A 13794-nucleotide genomic window follows, 5' to 3' on the forward strand; every position below is an offset into this window, starting at 1 on the left:
ATGTGTCTGAATGCACAGAGTCCAGCATGGTAGGCTGGCCCTTGGTCTTTTTTTTTTTTTTTTTTTTGAGACAGTGTTTCATTTTGTCACTCTTGGTAGAGTGCCATTGCAACATAGCTCACAGCAGCCTCAAACTCTTAGGCTTAAGACATCCTCTTGTCTCAGCCTCTGAGTAGTTGCGACTACAGGCACCCACCACAACACCCAGTTAGTTTTTCTATTTTTAATAGAGACAGGGACTTGCTCTTGCTCAGGTTTTAAACTCCTAAGCTCAAGTAATCCTCCCACCTCGGCCTCCTCCATGCCCCTCCTCCATCCTGTATCTCCACTCCCAGGGAAGAGGCTGCCTCCATCAGCCTCCTCTTCCCACACCTGCCTGCCCGACACCCAGGGTACTCACCAGGGCAGGGCTGCATGTTACACTCCTGCTGTTGCTCTGTGTCCTGGGCCTGGCACGGTGCCTTCCCAGGATCCCCCTTACAGCTCCGATGTCGTTCTGTGGTGCCCCCACCACAGGGAGCTGAGCAACTGCTCCAGGCTGACCAAGCCCCAAGGACTGGACACTCATGGTGTGAGCATATTAGGGATCCATTGACACAGGTGCTGTGGACAGGGGTATGCAGAAGGGGCTCAAGCCCTGAGCTCCCTAGGAGGTCCCAGACATGCCATAGTCTCCAAATTGCCCCAGGCCTCTGCCCTAACTACCACCCTGGCTTGGCCACCGTACCAGTTTTTACAGTCCAGCTGTAGCACCTCGGTGGGAGCCAGCTCCCATGAGGCATTGGCACTGGGGAGGCCACAGCGACATGAAGAGATGGGAACACAGTGCCCATCCTGCACCAGCTGGCCAGGGGGACAGCGGCAGCCTGGGGGTGGGAGGACAAATAAGTTCAGTGCTTGGGCAGGGCTTACATGATGGATCCCTCTGCCAACCATAACACTCACAGCCACCTGCAGGCATTGTCCTGCATACAGTAGTCCTGACTAAGCTGCACTCCATACAGCACTCAAAGCTGGCTGTAGGAAGTGGCCAAAGAAGCCACTGTCCTGCCCTGCAGTTCATGACCCAGCAGTCTGAGCTTCCCTTCCCCCAGCCCATACTCTCTGGGACCAGGAGGCTTCCCCAGATCTGCCAGGCCAGGTGGTAAAGACAGCCAGCTACCTGGGTGGCAGGGTCCCTGCAGACACTGAACGCGGTCCCAGAGGTCAGCACAGCTGCGAGGGCACTGGTTGGCACAATCAAGGGTGGGCACGGTGTCTTGGGCCTCACAGCTCTCCCCTGGGGACCAGAAGGAGGAGTCTGTTGGGATGTTCTTGGGCTTCCAAGACAGCCCCCTCCTTCTACTGCATGTCTCCGGGACAGAGGCAACAGCCCCCTCAGTACCATCTCTGGATGTTCCAGTCCCAGCCCCCTCTAGATGCAGGAATAGGAGTTACCTGGGCAGGGCTCTGTGTTGCAGCTCTCAGTCTGAGCCCATGGGCCCCGGCAGTCTCCTCCAGGGGGCACTCCTGCCTCTCTCCAGCGCAGCCGGAAACCCCCACTGCAGGGCACCTGGCAGATGCTCCAGGGTCCCCAAGGACTCCACTGGCACGCGTCTGGGATGATAAAATAGGGTCAGTACCCAGGCCTCACTTCCTGCCTCAACTGAGAGCTTTGGGCTCCATCCTGCAAAAACTCTGGCTGTCCTAAGGCCCACTTGGCTCCCTTCTTCCTCTTTCTTGCTGCACTTGGACCCCATCCTAGTTCAAATCTGCAGGTCCCAGAGGCACATAGGAGGCCAGCAGGTGCAGTGAGCTCTGCAGCAGCCCCACCCATGCTGCAGCCCCTCCCCATGATTTGTGGGTTCTGTCCCTTCCCATTACCAGGGCAGGCTGCAGGGTCAGGACAGAGGCGTTGCTGGTTAAGGGATGCGGTACAAAGGTGGGGATCCCCAGCCCAGGGCCTCCCTGTCTCAGGGTCCAGACAGAGACGGTGGCGGTGCTGCTCCGAAGCCAGCAGGGTGTCTAAGGTCGTGGAGAGACTGGCTGCTCCCTGGGGCCAGTGCTCCTTCAAGGCAGTCCTGGAGGCAGGGGCCAGGGCGCTGAGGGGCAGGCAAGGCCCACAGGGCGACCACTCGGACCAGCCACTCAGAGGCAGAAGACCTAGAAAGGTAGCAGGTGGATGCCCTTCCCAGTGACTCCCCCTGATCCAAGACCTAGTGGACAGGCAAGGAAAGACTCAGAAATTGCGACCAGGACAGGTCAGAGACAGGAAGGGATGTGACAGTGTGAGGGCAGGGAAGGGTGATCCACTGTCTGGTTTGCCAGGGACTACCCTGGTCTTATCACCGAAGTTCCATTCCCCAGAAATCCCCTGTTCTGGGCAAATGGGCCCACTGTCTCCCAGGCTAGGGTTACCTTGACAGCCCTGGCTGGTGCACTGCAGCTCCCCGTGTTGGCATTCACTGTGGAGGGAGTGGTCAGGTGGGTTCTGTGAGGGAGGACCCAGCCTAGAGCTTGAGGGGGCTCGTGCAGGGGCAATCTGAGCTCCGGACATATTTTGGGCAGATGAGGGCTGCATCTTGGGGTACTCTGCCAGAGGCTGAACTGGGTCTCTGGGGGGCCCTGCCCCTACTATTTGGGCCAGACTCTGCTTCCCTCCCCCTCCACTCACCACTCTTTACAGCCCAGCCGAAGGTGGTCCCCGGGGGCCAGGGTCACCCTGGCTCCCTCTCCTGAGGTATGCCAGCAATCACACTGCTCTGGAGGAACGCAGCCCCCAGCCTGCTCCAGCAGCCCCTGTATGGAAGGAGACACAGGTGGGCCATGTGATAATCACTCTGTTGCCCCCAACACCCAGCCTTACAGGCTGCAGCAGGAGCACATGTGTGTTGTGTGGTGCTGAGTGGATGGACGGGTGAGTGAACACAGGCTGGGAAGAGACTCTGCACTGTGCAAGTGGCCGGGTCACCATGGCATCGTGCAGAGGAGGGGAGTGGGTGTGTGGACAGCAGACCCTTCCTCTTGGGAGTTGCCCCAGCCCACAGCCCTCACCTCAGGGCAGTAGCAGCCAGGCTGACAGGGCGGCAGGTCCTGGCAGAGCTCCCCACTTAGGTGTGTGGCACAGAGCCTGGTGCAGGGGGAGCCACAGGCCTGGAACTCAAAGGGAGGCAGGCAGCTGTCCTCTGTGGGAGGTGGGAGACAGGCAAGTGGAAGCACAGCTCAGGGACATGTCCCACCCATGAAGCTCAGAGCACACATTGCATGGTCTCACCGAGACCTCTTGAGGCCACCTGGGGAGAATACAAGACTACCCCCTGCTGCATGTCAGGACAGACTGGCGCCCCTCCTTGCACCCCCCACTCAGCCTTTGTGGGTGCCCTTGGGGAAGGATCAGGATGGGCTGGGCCTTGGGGAGCCAGGAGTGAGGAGCCTAGTAGATATTCCAGAGACTGGCAGATGGGAGACAGGAGCAAAGATGGGGGTGGCTGCACAGGGAGTGGGGTGGGCAACACACACATCCAGGGGGGGCAGCTAAAGGCCCAAAGCCACGGGTAAGTCAGCAGCTCAGAGTGGGAAAATCATGTTGGGGGGCTATGACTAGAGTAGCTGGCAGTCAGGGAGTAGCTGGGTGCCAGGGCAGGGCTCAGAGCAGGTGTGGCAATTGTTCTGGTATCCCAGGGGCACTACATTGTCCGTGAAAGGAACTGGAAGTCCCAGGGGAGCCACTTGGTGGCTCAGAACCCTGGATTTGTGCTCCTGGCATCTCACCAGAGCAGTTCCCGGTGAGGCAAGGCCGGAAGTGGCCATCCAGCCGTGTGCAGAGGGTGCCTGCCCCAGCCCTGCCCGGCGCTGGGCTCTGGTGTCGGTAGCGCTGCTGCACCAACACCTGGCAAGAGCAGCGTGTCCAACTGCTCCAGCTGCTCCATACACACTCCTCTAGGGACAGGAGGTGGGTGTCAGCTGGGACCTCCCCATCGTCTGTCCTCCCCACTCAGCCCAGCCCTGCTGAGACCCAGCACGGGACAAGGGACTAAGGGAACCAGAAAGGTCCAGCTGACTGGATTCCCTCCACCTGCCAAGGGCTTCAAAGGGAAGAAATGGTAGGAGAATGAAAACAGTGAAATCTCGGGGGACACAGAAAAAGTTATAGATATATTTGGGGGGATCTCCCGGGAGCTGGGAATATATGTATTATTCCTTAAGTTTCCCAAGAAAGGAAAACAGGGGCAGGGGCTTCACTCCCTCTGCACACTCACCCAGGCAGGGTCCTGAGTAGCAGGCCTGGGTGTCCAGGTGGGAGAAGGTGCCATTGCAAGTGGGGTCTGCCTCCACCAGCAGGCAGGGGCAGGACCCGGGGCGGGAGGCCAGGCCCGGGCTGCAGCTGCGGGAACAGGGTCCCCATGGACCCCAGGAGCAAGCCTCCAGCAGCTGCAGGCAAGGCCGCTGCCCACAGGACTGGGTCTGTGTGTTGGGACCTGGGCAGGCTGGGGCCCTGTGGCCAGGGGTCGGGGCCACACATCCCCGGGTGCGGACCCGGTTTCCTCCTCCACAAGAGACAGGGCAGCCGGACCAGGGGGACCACAGCATCCAAGTCCCAGGCACTGTGAGAGGGCACAAGTGAGACTAGAGGAGGCCAAGGGAACAAAGGGCAGAGGGCAGGGTGGGAACTTCATGGCCGAGGGGCTGGTAGTTGGGGATTGGGAGACATGAGACAGAGCAGATGGCAGGCAGGGCACATGCTTAGGAGGGTTAAGAGGGCTGTGATGAGTCCCAGACCTGTGCACTCAGCAGTGTCCTCACAGATCACACCCTCCGGGGTGCAGGAGCTGTGGGGAGCCCAGACTCAGGATATTGCTCTCCAGCAGGATGGTCCTGGCCACCCTCACTAGCTGGCACTTACCACTGCCCACATTCCCCTTGTAGCCAGCTGTCCCCCAGGAGTCGGGGGTGAGCATTTTGCAGGCACAGGGGCGGACATGGGGGCTGAGGACAGGGTTTGCTTTGGGACTGCTCCTCTCGACACTCTGGGGCCCATGAGTCTGATGTGGAGGACCTGGGTGGGCACAGGAAAGAGGAGGTGAGAGATAGCCTAGGCTTCCATCACCTCATGCCTTCTGCTGAGCAACCTCCCAATGGTAAACCCAAGGGTGGGTATGGCAGGTAGTTAAGGAAAGGCTGAGGTAACCAGGGATGGAATTGGGCCAGGGCACAGGGTGATACAAAGTCACTGGAGAGGGCAGGGCCCAGGCACTCTTTGTCAGGCGGGGACAGGTGGTGGTGGTATCTAGCCTCACTCCACGCCATACCGGAAGCGGCTCTGCTGCCCTCCAGGACCACACGAGTGGCTGCAGGAACTCCAGGCTGACCAGCGGCTCCAGGCACAGTGTGTGGGAGGTGGGCAGGGCTGGGCCGTGCAGGAGAGCTGTCCAGCCTGACATGAGCAGTTGTTGCAGGCGTTCTGGTGCTGGCTCCCGGGGGCCCAGCTGTGGCCCTGAGCATCTGTGCACTCACAGTGCCGGATGGGCACGCAGCTGCCATCCTGCTCCAGGGACCCTGCAGAGAGGTGGCCCTCAGGGCTGGTGCTGGCACCCCTGGAAACACATCCACTTTTCCTCTGAGCTGTGCTGACATTCCTGAGGGCTAGGAAGCACCCACCTTGGTAGCACCGGCAGCCCTTCTGGCAGGCCTGGTCGTCCTGACACACAATTCCCTCCTGGAGGTCTGAGCAGCGGCGGGGACAGCGGTTGGCACAGGTGACCATCTCCATGCCTGCTGGGCAGCCTGCCTCTGAATGGATAGGAGGGCCCCTCAGGGCTCAGAAACCCTCCCTCTGCTTTTTGTGGGGGACCCCTCACCTCCCAGAGGCTGCAGGACCCATCCTATTCCATGCAAGTGCTCATGGAAACCCAGGTCCTTGGTGAGACCCAGAGAGTTCCTCTTACCTACCTGAGAGTTCCTAGCACCTAACCTGGCACCCAATAAATGCAAGCTGGGCAGAATCCATGCATCCCAAAAGCCAACCTTCCCACCTAGAGCCCCCTGGTGTCCACCCAGAGGGGGAGGAGGTATCAGTGTCAGTGGGGTTTCCTAAAGGATTGGTGAGCTCAGGAGGACAAGTGAAAGCAGGTACCAATGCCTGGAGGGACTGGGAGTGGGCTGCAGGGCTCACTGGGGCCTGCTTGACCCTGTCTACATCCCACAGCACCAGGTATGCACCTGACTGACAGTATCAAGTCTCCTGAAAATCTCAACCTGACTGGTGGTTCCACAAGAATGATGGGTGGGGAAGCTGAGAGGAGGAGCTGCCCCTCAGGGTGGGGCCCAGGCCAGGCCCAGCTGTCTACTGCTATGGGGCTCAGTTTTCTTAACAGGCCAGTGAGAGAGCAGCCTGCATTCCTCTCCATCACACGATTTTGTGGGGCTGAAGTTAGAGGTGGGGTAGCTGTCACCATTGTCATACCACAGGGCATGGGATTGCAGAGCCTGATGTGGTGCCTCTCCCCAACACAGGGAGCACCCCCGTTCTTGGGTGGGGGGCTCGAGCATCTGCGGCTCCTCAGGGATTGTCCTCCTCCACAGCTGCGGTCACACCAGGACCAGGGGCTCCAGCGCGACCAGCCCCCAGGCACTGTGTGGGACAGAAAATGTCTACATTAGGGGTCAGCTCAGGCAGGGGGTTCCCAAATGTCCCACAAGTCTGGGCCAGGGTTCCATGTGAGAAGTGGAAGTCTCAAATTCCGGCAGGTGGTACCTGGGAGGGAGCCCTGATGCGAGAGACCTCTCATGGGCAGAGCCAGGGAAAGGCCCAGTCAGCTTACCTGGACAAGCACGCAGGCTGCAGAAGCGGCGCTCCTGGTAGGCTGTAAGGATGTCGGGGCACCAGTGCCCGCCAGGCCCCGGGGGATGGTACGCCCGCAGGCGACGTTGCTGGCCCACCCCACAGCTTCGGGAGCAAGGTTCCCACAGGGCCCAGGAGGTCCAGGAACAGTTTCCAGCCTCACAGCCAGGGCCAGGACACAGGGGCACTCCTGTGGACAAAGTGGATTCCCTCTCACCTGCCTGAGTCGAATGGGACCTGCCCAGCCTCCCCTTCCCTTCTGTGACCTCATCCAGATCTTCAGCCCCACTCTGCACCTGATACTGTTGTATGGCTTTGACACCTGGGCCTCAGTGTCCCCTTTTCTCATAAGGGACAGTAATTCCATATGCACAGGGCTGCCCATGGATTTGGGGAGGCCATGGGGGAGTGTTCAGCACATACTGAGGCCCAGGGGATTTTTCTGGAAGATGGAAGGGAGGTCTACCAGTTGGAAGAAGGCTCAAATGCAGGATCAGATGCTGACTTGAGATCAGATGTCAGCATTAGAAATCAGTAACTGCTTGGGGTATCAGGTGTTGAGGCTGGGGATTGGACATGGCTTTGGGTTAGAATGAGATGTTTGCATGTGGTAGGTAAGGTCTGAGGTGGAGGCTAGAAGGCACACCTGTGCATGAGGGCAGATTGCAGGGACGCTTCTGCAAGGAGCCCCCCACTGTGCAGTTGGCCAGGCAGAGGCGAGTGCGGCTGCGCCAAGCAGGATGAGCAGGGTCTGTGCAGCTCCCAGAGCAGGGGGACCATGGGGACCAGGGGCCCCAGCCACCTGTGAGAAGGGTACGAGAGGCACCTCCTGAGGAGTCAGCCCTGGGCTCCAGCCTTTTCAGGAAGCAGGGGTGGAGGGAGGAGGCCCTGGGCTTGCTCTTCCCAAAGGGAGGCCGGGGGAGATGTGCAGGGATTCTGGGGCTACCTGGAAGACCTGTCACTGGCTCCACCATGGACCCTTCAGTCCCTGCATCAAAGAAAGCCCTGCTCAGAAATGTTCTCAGCCCACAATGCCCCAGGACCATGCCCAGGCTCATGGCTGGCACAGTGGGCTCATTCTGTCTGATCCAACCTTCCCTCAGCTTGAGCTCCTGTGGACACTCCAGGCCCAAGCATAAAGCATCCTTGTAGGTCCAGACCTTTGCTCAAGCCAGTTCTGCTACCTGGCATTCCTTCTCTTTCCATCTTGACAATGTTTTCTCCATCCCTCAAAACCTCTCAGACTAGATATCTAGTCTAGTCCCCAGACTGTCCCTCTAGGACAGCGGTTCTCTACCTGTGGGTCGTGACCCCTTTTTAACAATGAAAATACACCGAGGCATTAGGAAGGTTGAGAACTACTGCTCTAGGAGAATTCCCTTCCTCCTCAATTTCCCACAGCACCTGCACCTTCCTACAGGGCTCACCAAAGGCTGAAATGGGTTACCTGAACCTCTGAATACCAAGGTCAGGGACCTCATCCCACCCCCACATACAAAGTATGGTGCATTTGGCAAAAGCTCCAGAAATGTTGGCTGAATGCACCTGAACAGAAGCCTAGAGGTAAGAAGAAAGAGCTAGAAGGTAAGAAGAAAGATCCAGAGACAGCAGCAAGGATGGACAGACAGGAAATGACAAAGTGTGGCTGAAACCAACTAGGCCAGTCAGACATCTACCCAGCACCTTCCTGCTGTCCTTACCAGGGCAGTCTGGGCTGGGGCAGTATTCGAGGTCTTGGCGGGGCCCTTGGCAGCCCTGGCCACCATAAGTGGACATGGGGAACGCACACTGGCGGTTGCGGGTGCGGGTACCCAGCCCACCACAGGAGCGAGAGCATGGGCCCCATGGGCCCCAAGGACCAAAACCACTACGGGCCTCGGAGCAGTCCTCCACAGAGCAGGACAGTGTCCCATGAGCACAGGAGCTGGGGAGAGAGTGTTGGGGTGAGGTGCTAGGCAGGAGGGACAGGGCAAAGGGTGTGGGCAAGGGTCTTAGCCTGAAGGGTAAGGAGGTGGAGCCAGGGATGGCTCAGGAAAGGGAGGGACAAAGGCCAATCACAGCTCCCTCCATGCATGCTGTCCTCTCCCTCAGTGAAAAGTTTTCCTCACCCTTCCCAGCCCAGCTGCCACTCTTGTCCCCTTTACCAATTGCTGCAGCCTATACGAAGTGTCTGGCCAGAGCCCAGCTCATCTTTAGGCCCAAGAGACTGACCACCCTCTCCTAGGAACAGGGGCCATGCTCCAGAGTTGCTGCCAGCAGCTCCCAGCTCCTGCAGCAGTGAGGCCATCAGCACACAGGGGCACTCCTGGATTGGGAAAGGAATCCCTGTGCACTTGTCGGGCTCAGCAGAGCAGAACTGGCACCTGCCTGTCGTCCAGACCCATAACATAGTGGGAGATGGCGGAAAGTGGGCCAGGTAGAGCAAAGGTGAGGGGTGCTTTCCCACAAGGGTGTGACAGGGAAAAGAAAGGCAGTGAAGATGCACATCCCCATGATGGAGGATAAGGGAGGTGAGGCTATGGGCTGGGGGAAGCCATTGGGGCCTGGCAGGAATATGCCCTCCATAGCCAGAAGAGTCAGAGGGGACACAGGGCAATACTTAGGGCAGTAACAGTCCTTGTGAGCTGACGTGAATCTGAGGACTTATGCTAGAGGAGGGCAGAGGCCCAGGCAATGCCTGTGGGCAGTCGGTGGTCCACATTCCCTGGGAGCCAGGGGCCCTGGGAGGCTGTGTCACCACCTATGTTCCCCAGGTGCTCTAACTCTGCCTGAAGAGGCCCCAGCAACCTCATGAGCCCAGGTGCTGCCTGGAATCACATGAGGGAGTGGTGTCAGTTGAGGCCACAGGGTCCACAGTTAACACTGTGATGGGTGAGGGGCAGGCAGGGCTTTGGGCTCCTGGCCTGCTGGGTTCTGACCTGGATACAGGCTAGGCGGTGCTGGAAGGTGCCCTCAGGGCAGTGGCAACCCTCCTCGCAGCCATCAGAGAAGCAGTCCACCTGCTGTGTGATGTGGGCGCAGGAGAAGGGGCAGCCCTCACCGGGCTGGCACTCACGGTACAAGCGGCCTGCCGGGCAGCCTGCCTCTAAGACAACACCCTTGTCAGTGCCTGGTTCCTGTCCAAGGCCCCCATCCCTAACTGCCAGGGGTGGGTAGGGAGAGCCCAGAAGGCACCTTTGAGCCAGGTTCAAGGTTGGGTGAGCATGAAAGTTTAGTGAGGGTGTTGAGGGCCCAGGCTTATTGAGTCTCACCTCTGCAGACCTGGGTATTGCACACACGGCTCTGGCGGGCAGACCCTGGGCAGGGAGGCTGGGCACAGCGCCTTGAACGCAACTGCTCCCCTCCCCCACATGAAAAGCTGCAGTCCTCCCAGGGGCCCCAGGAGTCCCACATCCCAGGGCCGGGACAGGTGGGCACCTCCTGGCATTGCAGGATGCCTGCCACACAGGTGCTGGGGACAAAGAAGTGGACTTCAGAGAGAGGGCCCAGCCTACTCCTCTGAGGCTGCAAATCTTACCCCTCTTGGCTTACCAGTTGTCACATGGCCCAGTTACTACTTCTCCTGGTTCCAGGCTCTCCCAGGAGCTGAGCCCAGACCCTACCAACCGGCTCTGGTTCTCAGGGATCCCTGAGGGACACAAGAGTGGGAGTAAAGACTCCGGATGGCTCAGCAGCCCCCATCAACCCCTCTGTTCCCCTGTCTGTCAGCCTTCATTCCATGGTGCCCTGTGTGTCCGGGCAAGGGAGGTGGAAGCTCCCACCTGGACCAGCCCTGGGGTGTGGGGTGACACTGGGGCACACAGAAAGAGATATAAACCCTTGAGGGCTGGAGAGGTAGCTACCCATTCCCAGCTGGCAGCTCAGGTTGGGCCCTATGAGCTGTCGTGCAGGGCCAGGCAGGGTGGGCTGGGGGCTGGGGCATGCGGGATGGGGGATGAGGAAGGGAGGCACTGACCCCTGGCTCCAGGCTGGTACTGGCAGCGGCAGCGGGCTGGGGGCACACAGAGCCCATCCTGGGAGAGCTGGCCGGGGGGACACCCACAGCTGGGCTGGCAGCTGTTTGGGCCTGGCTGGCACATACTTCCTAGGGACAGGTCCTGGCAGGAGCGGGGGCAGGGCTGCCCACAGGGGAGCAGGCTCTGTCCACCCCCGCAGTCTGTGAAGGAGAGAAGCAGAGAGGGTGGGTGCTGCAGGGGCCACCCTGAGGGATTCCTGGCACTCAGGTGCCTCAGCCCTCCCTGCCCAGACCTGTCACCTTGCCCAGTTCCATAGGTAGTGACCTGAACATTGTCTTTTGAAGAGAGTGTGACATGAATGTGTATAGGGTGGGTCAGAGGTCAGAGTTGGCATCTCCCAGACCTCGCCAAGGCTCTCACCTGCGCACCGTGTGGAATTGTCTTGACAAGGGCGACTCTGGGTGTGGCCCCCAGGGCAGGGCCTTCCTCCCTCAGGAGTGGGGGGCTGGCTGCATTCCCGGCTCCGATGTGACTGTCCCAGGCATGCATCACAGGGAGACCATGGTCCCCAGGGGCTCCAGGCTCCATCCACTGTGCCAGGAAGAGAGACTCATCTGCCTTAGGAAGCCCAGAGGCCTCAGGTTATTGGGGTTGGAGTGGAGGTTTGGGGCCTTCAGGGGTGCACAGGCCTCCTAGGGACACACACCTGGGCAGGTGCTGGGGCTGGGGCAGGCCTCCCTCTGATGCTGGGCCCCTGCCTCCCCAGTTTCCCCAGGGCACTGGGTGCCCCCATGCCGAGGAGCTGGGCAAGCACAGGCCCTGGATCGGGTCCTCGTCTGGCCCCTGCAGGGCTGAGAGCACACCGTCCACTCCAACCATGGGCACCAGCTGCCAGGCACTGTGAGGAGAATGGTAGGCACTGGGTACAGCCATCCCTCCCCTAGGGCCAGGCCCCCTGTGTGGTGGGGCCACCTCTCCTTTCTTCCCTCCAGGCCGGGTACATACCTGGGCAGGGCAGGTCTGTGCAATTCAGCCTCCCCCCCTGGCAAGTGCTGGTGGGAGAAGCAAATGGGGAGGGAGGAAGAGGCAGCAGCTGGATCTGGCCCTGCCCCATCCCTCCACCTTCCTGGCCATCTCTGCCTTCCTTTCACCCCAACACTCCCTAGTTCCTCAAGGTTTAGGGTCTATGCCCCTCACTCCCTACACTCTTGCCCCTCTAGAGCCGGCTTCCTGTCCCACTGAGGTGGTATTCTCAGATGTCACCGGCTGGCGTGTTCTACTGAAGAGGGACTGCAGGTACTGTGCATGGCCAGACAGCAGGTGCCAATGTCACACCTGTTGCCCCCAGCCCCCACCCCCAGCAGACGTCTGAGTTGACTGACTTGTCTCCCCACCTATCAGATGGGTCGTGGTGCCTGCCCTACATCCTCTTGGGGACTGTTGGGGGGCCAGTGTGATCGTCAGCTGGTACCCCTGCCTCCTGCCATGCATAGTTCCCCCTTACCAGTGGTTACAGCCATCAGGCCGGGCCAGCTGGGCACCTGGATGGTGTCTCTGCCCAGTCAGCAGGTCCAGGCAGCTGCAGTGATCCGGATGCACACAGATGGCCCCGTCAGCACTCAGCACCTGGCCTGGAGGGCAATAGCAGCCGGGCTGGCAGCTCCACATGCAGTGCTGTGGGGACAGCAAGAGAGGGCTCCAGTCAACAGGAATAGGGTCTTGTGGGTAGGGGAAGGTGTCTGGGAGATCACAGACCACTCTGAAGGGAAGGTGACCAAAAGAGGAGCCTGGAGTGGGAGGAACAGAGGTCCAGAGGGAGAGAAAAGAGACACTTCAGTCCAAAGGTTCTATGTTTTATGAAGCACATGCCTTGGGGTTTTAAGGAGGGCAGGAAGGGATGACCCAGCCTCCGATTTCCCTTTTAAATTTCTGAGGAGCATCTCCCCCAGCTCCCTTGGGGTGTGAATCTGGAACCGGGTGTTCCCTAAATTTAAAGCCCCAACTCTCAGGGTCAGGAGTTCATTGTGGATGACCCCAGACCAATGACCTACAAACCGAGGCATGTCCCAGACCTCCCTGGAGCTCAGGGGACCCTAAGAGCTGGCTGAGCTAGGGAGGCAGTTTGGGAAGGAGCTGGGGGCCCTTGAGGTGGCTGGGATCCAGGCCACTCCTCCTCTTCCTCTTCCTTCTGGACCTGGAGGCCTTTCTGGGACCTCCCATTGGCAGCTCCCACCCAAGACCTCAAAGCACCCCTGTATTTCTCATAGCTGTGATCACTGGTCTGTTCTTTGATAAGGGTCTGTCTCCCTCACCCCAGGACAAGTCTGTGGGGACCACCCCTGTCTGTCTGTATTTGTCTGTCTATATTTGCCCCATCTCTCTGGGCCTAGGGGCTCAGCCTGTTGTGTGCTGACTGTGAACTATAGCCCAGGACCCCTAGGCGACCCCTTCAGTGCCAGGCAAAAAAGACCTGACTCCAAAACCACGCCCTACATCCTGCCCTCCCACAAAGTGACTCTCAGGTCAGAGGTCAGGTGGGACTCACCACTAGGTCATCACAGGAGCGAGGACAGGGAGGGCCACAGGGGCTGTACTCAGCTCCTTCGACAGCAGTGCAGTTGGTCACTGGGGGAACATGGTGGGCTGAGAGCTGTGTGGATGCCCACCCAGGCTGGCTCCCTGCACTGTTCCCTCCAGCTTCTCCTCCTCTGCTCCTGGCTCCCACCCCCATCCATGGCAGTACCTGGACACGGCAAAGCCTGACAGGCTTCCCCCTGGGCCCGCGGCCCCTCACAGTAATCCCCCAACCCCTGGGGTGGGGGCTGGTCACAGACTCTGGTCCGGCTTCTCAGGCCTCCTCCACAGCTCCGACTGCAGGGAGACCAGAGTCCCCATGGCCCCCAGCCCCCAGCTCCTGCAGGGACAGCAGAGGAAGGAGTGAGGAGGGGCTGGTTGGCCTGCAACACTGGTGTAACATGGTGGCATGCACAGGTTATGGTTGGACAGTGGGTGCCACCT

The 13794-nt window shown here is 59.7% G+C and overlaps 1 protein-coding gene across 1 annotated transcript in view; it reads right to left on the minus strand.

The window, feature by feature from the left end:
* The window catches only part of SSPO (SCO-spondin), a 50289-nt gene that overhangs the window by 4075 nt on the left and 32420 nt on the right, over positions 1 to 13794 (minus strand). Inside the window, exons 65-94 of the mRNA XM_012806484.2 lie at positions 13520 to 13690; positions 13322 to 13401; positions 12281 to 12450; positions 11782 to 11828; positions 11483 to 11674; positions 11197 to 11367; positions 10776 to 10976; positions 10352 to 10448; positions 10072 to 10271; positions 9739 to 9905; positions 8965 to 9125; positions 8521 to 8744; positions 7767 to 7808; positions 7467 to 7622; positions 6801 to 7010; positions 6443 to 6610; positions 5638 to 5769; positions 5289 to 5535; positions 4883 to 5035; positions 4759 to 4808; positions 4239 to 4583; positions 3751 to 3918; positions 3034 to 3164; positions 2654 to 2778; positions 2398 to 2444; positions 1864 to 2142; positions 1438 to 1596; positions 1163 to 1279; positions 728 to 866; positions 401 to 603 (exon numbers count right to left, since the gene is read on the minus strand). Coding sequence (XP_012661938.1) covers positions 401 to 603; positions 728 to 866; positions 1163 to 1279; positions 1438 to 1596; positions 1864 to 2142; positions 2398 to 2444; positions 2654 to 2778; positions 3034 to 3164; positions 3751 to 3918; positions 4239 to 4583; positions 4759 to 4808; positions 4883 to 5035; positions 5289 to 5535; positions 5638 to 5769; positions 6443 to 6610; positions 6801 to 7010; positions 7467 to 7622; positions 7767 to 7808; positions 8521 to 8744; positions 8965 to 9125; positions 9739 to 9905; positions 10072 to 10271; positions 10352 to 10448; positions 10776 to 10976; positions 11197 to 11367; positions 11483 to 11674; positions 11782 to 11828; positions 12281 to 12450; positions 13322 to 13401; positions 13520 to 13690 — 4752 coding nt within the window. The remainder of the gene's footprint in view (positions 1 to 400; positions 604 to 727; positions 867 to 1162; positions 1280 to 1437; positions 1597 to 1863; positions 2143 to 2397; positions 2445 to 2653; positions 2779 to 3033; positions 3165 to 3750; positions 3919 to 4238; positions 4584 to 4758; positions 4809 to 4882; positions 5036 to 5288; positions 5536 to 5637; positions 5770 to 6442; positions 6611 to 6800; positions 7011 to 7466; positions 7623 to 7766; positions 7809 to 8520; positions 8745 to 8964; positions 9126 to 9738; positions 9906 to 10071; positions 10272 to 10351; positions 10449 to 10775; positions 10977 to 11196; positions 11368 to 11482; positions 11675 to 11781; positions 11829 to 12280; positions 12451 to 13321; positions 13402 to 13519; positions 13691 to 13794) is intronic.

The sequence above is a fragment of the Otolemur garnettii genome, unplaced genomic scaffold, assembly GCF_000181295.1.
Source record: "Otolemur garnettii isolate 467f Iridium unplaced genomic scaffold, OtoGar3 scaffold00053, whole genome shotgun sequence".
In the NCBI taxonomy this organism is placed as follows: domain Eukaryota; kingdom Metazoa; phylum Chordata; class Mammalia; order Primates; family Galagidae; genus Otolemur; species Otolemur garnettii.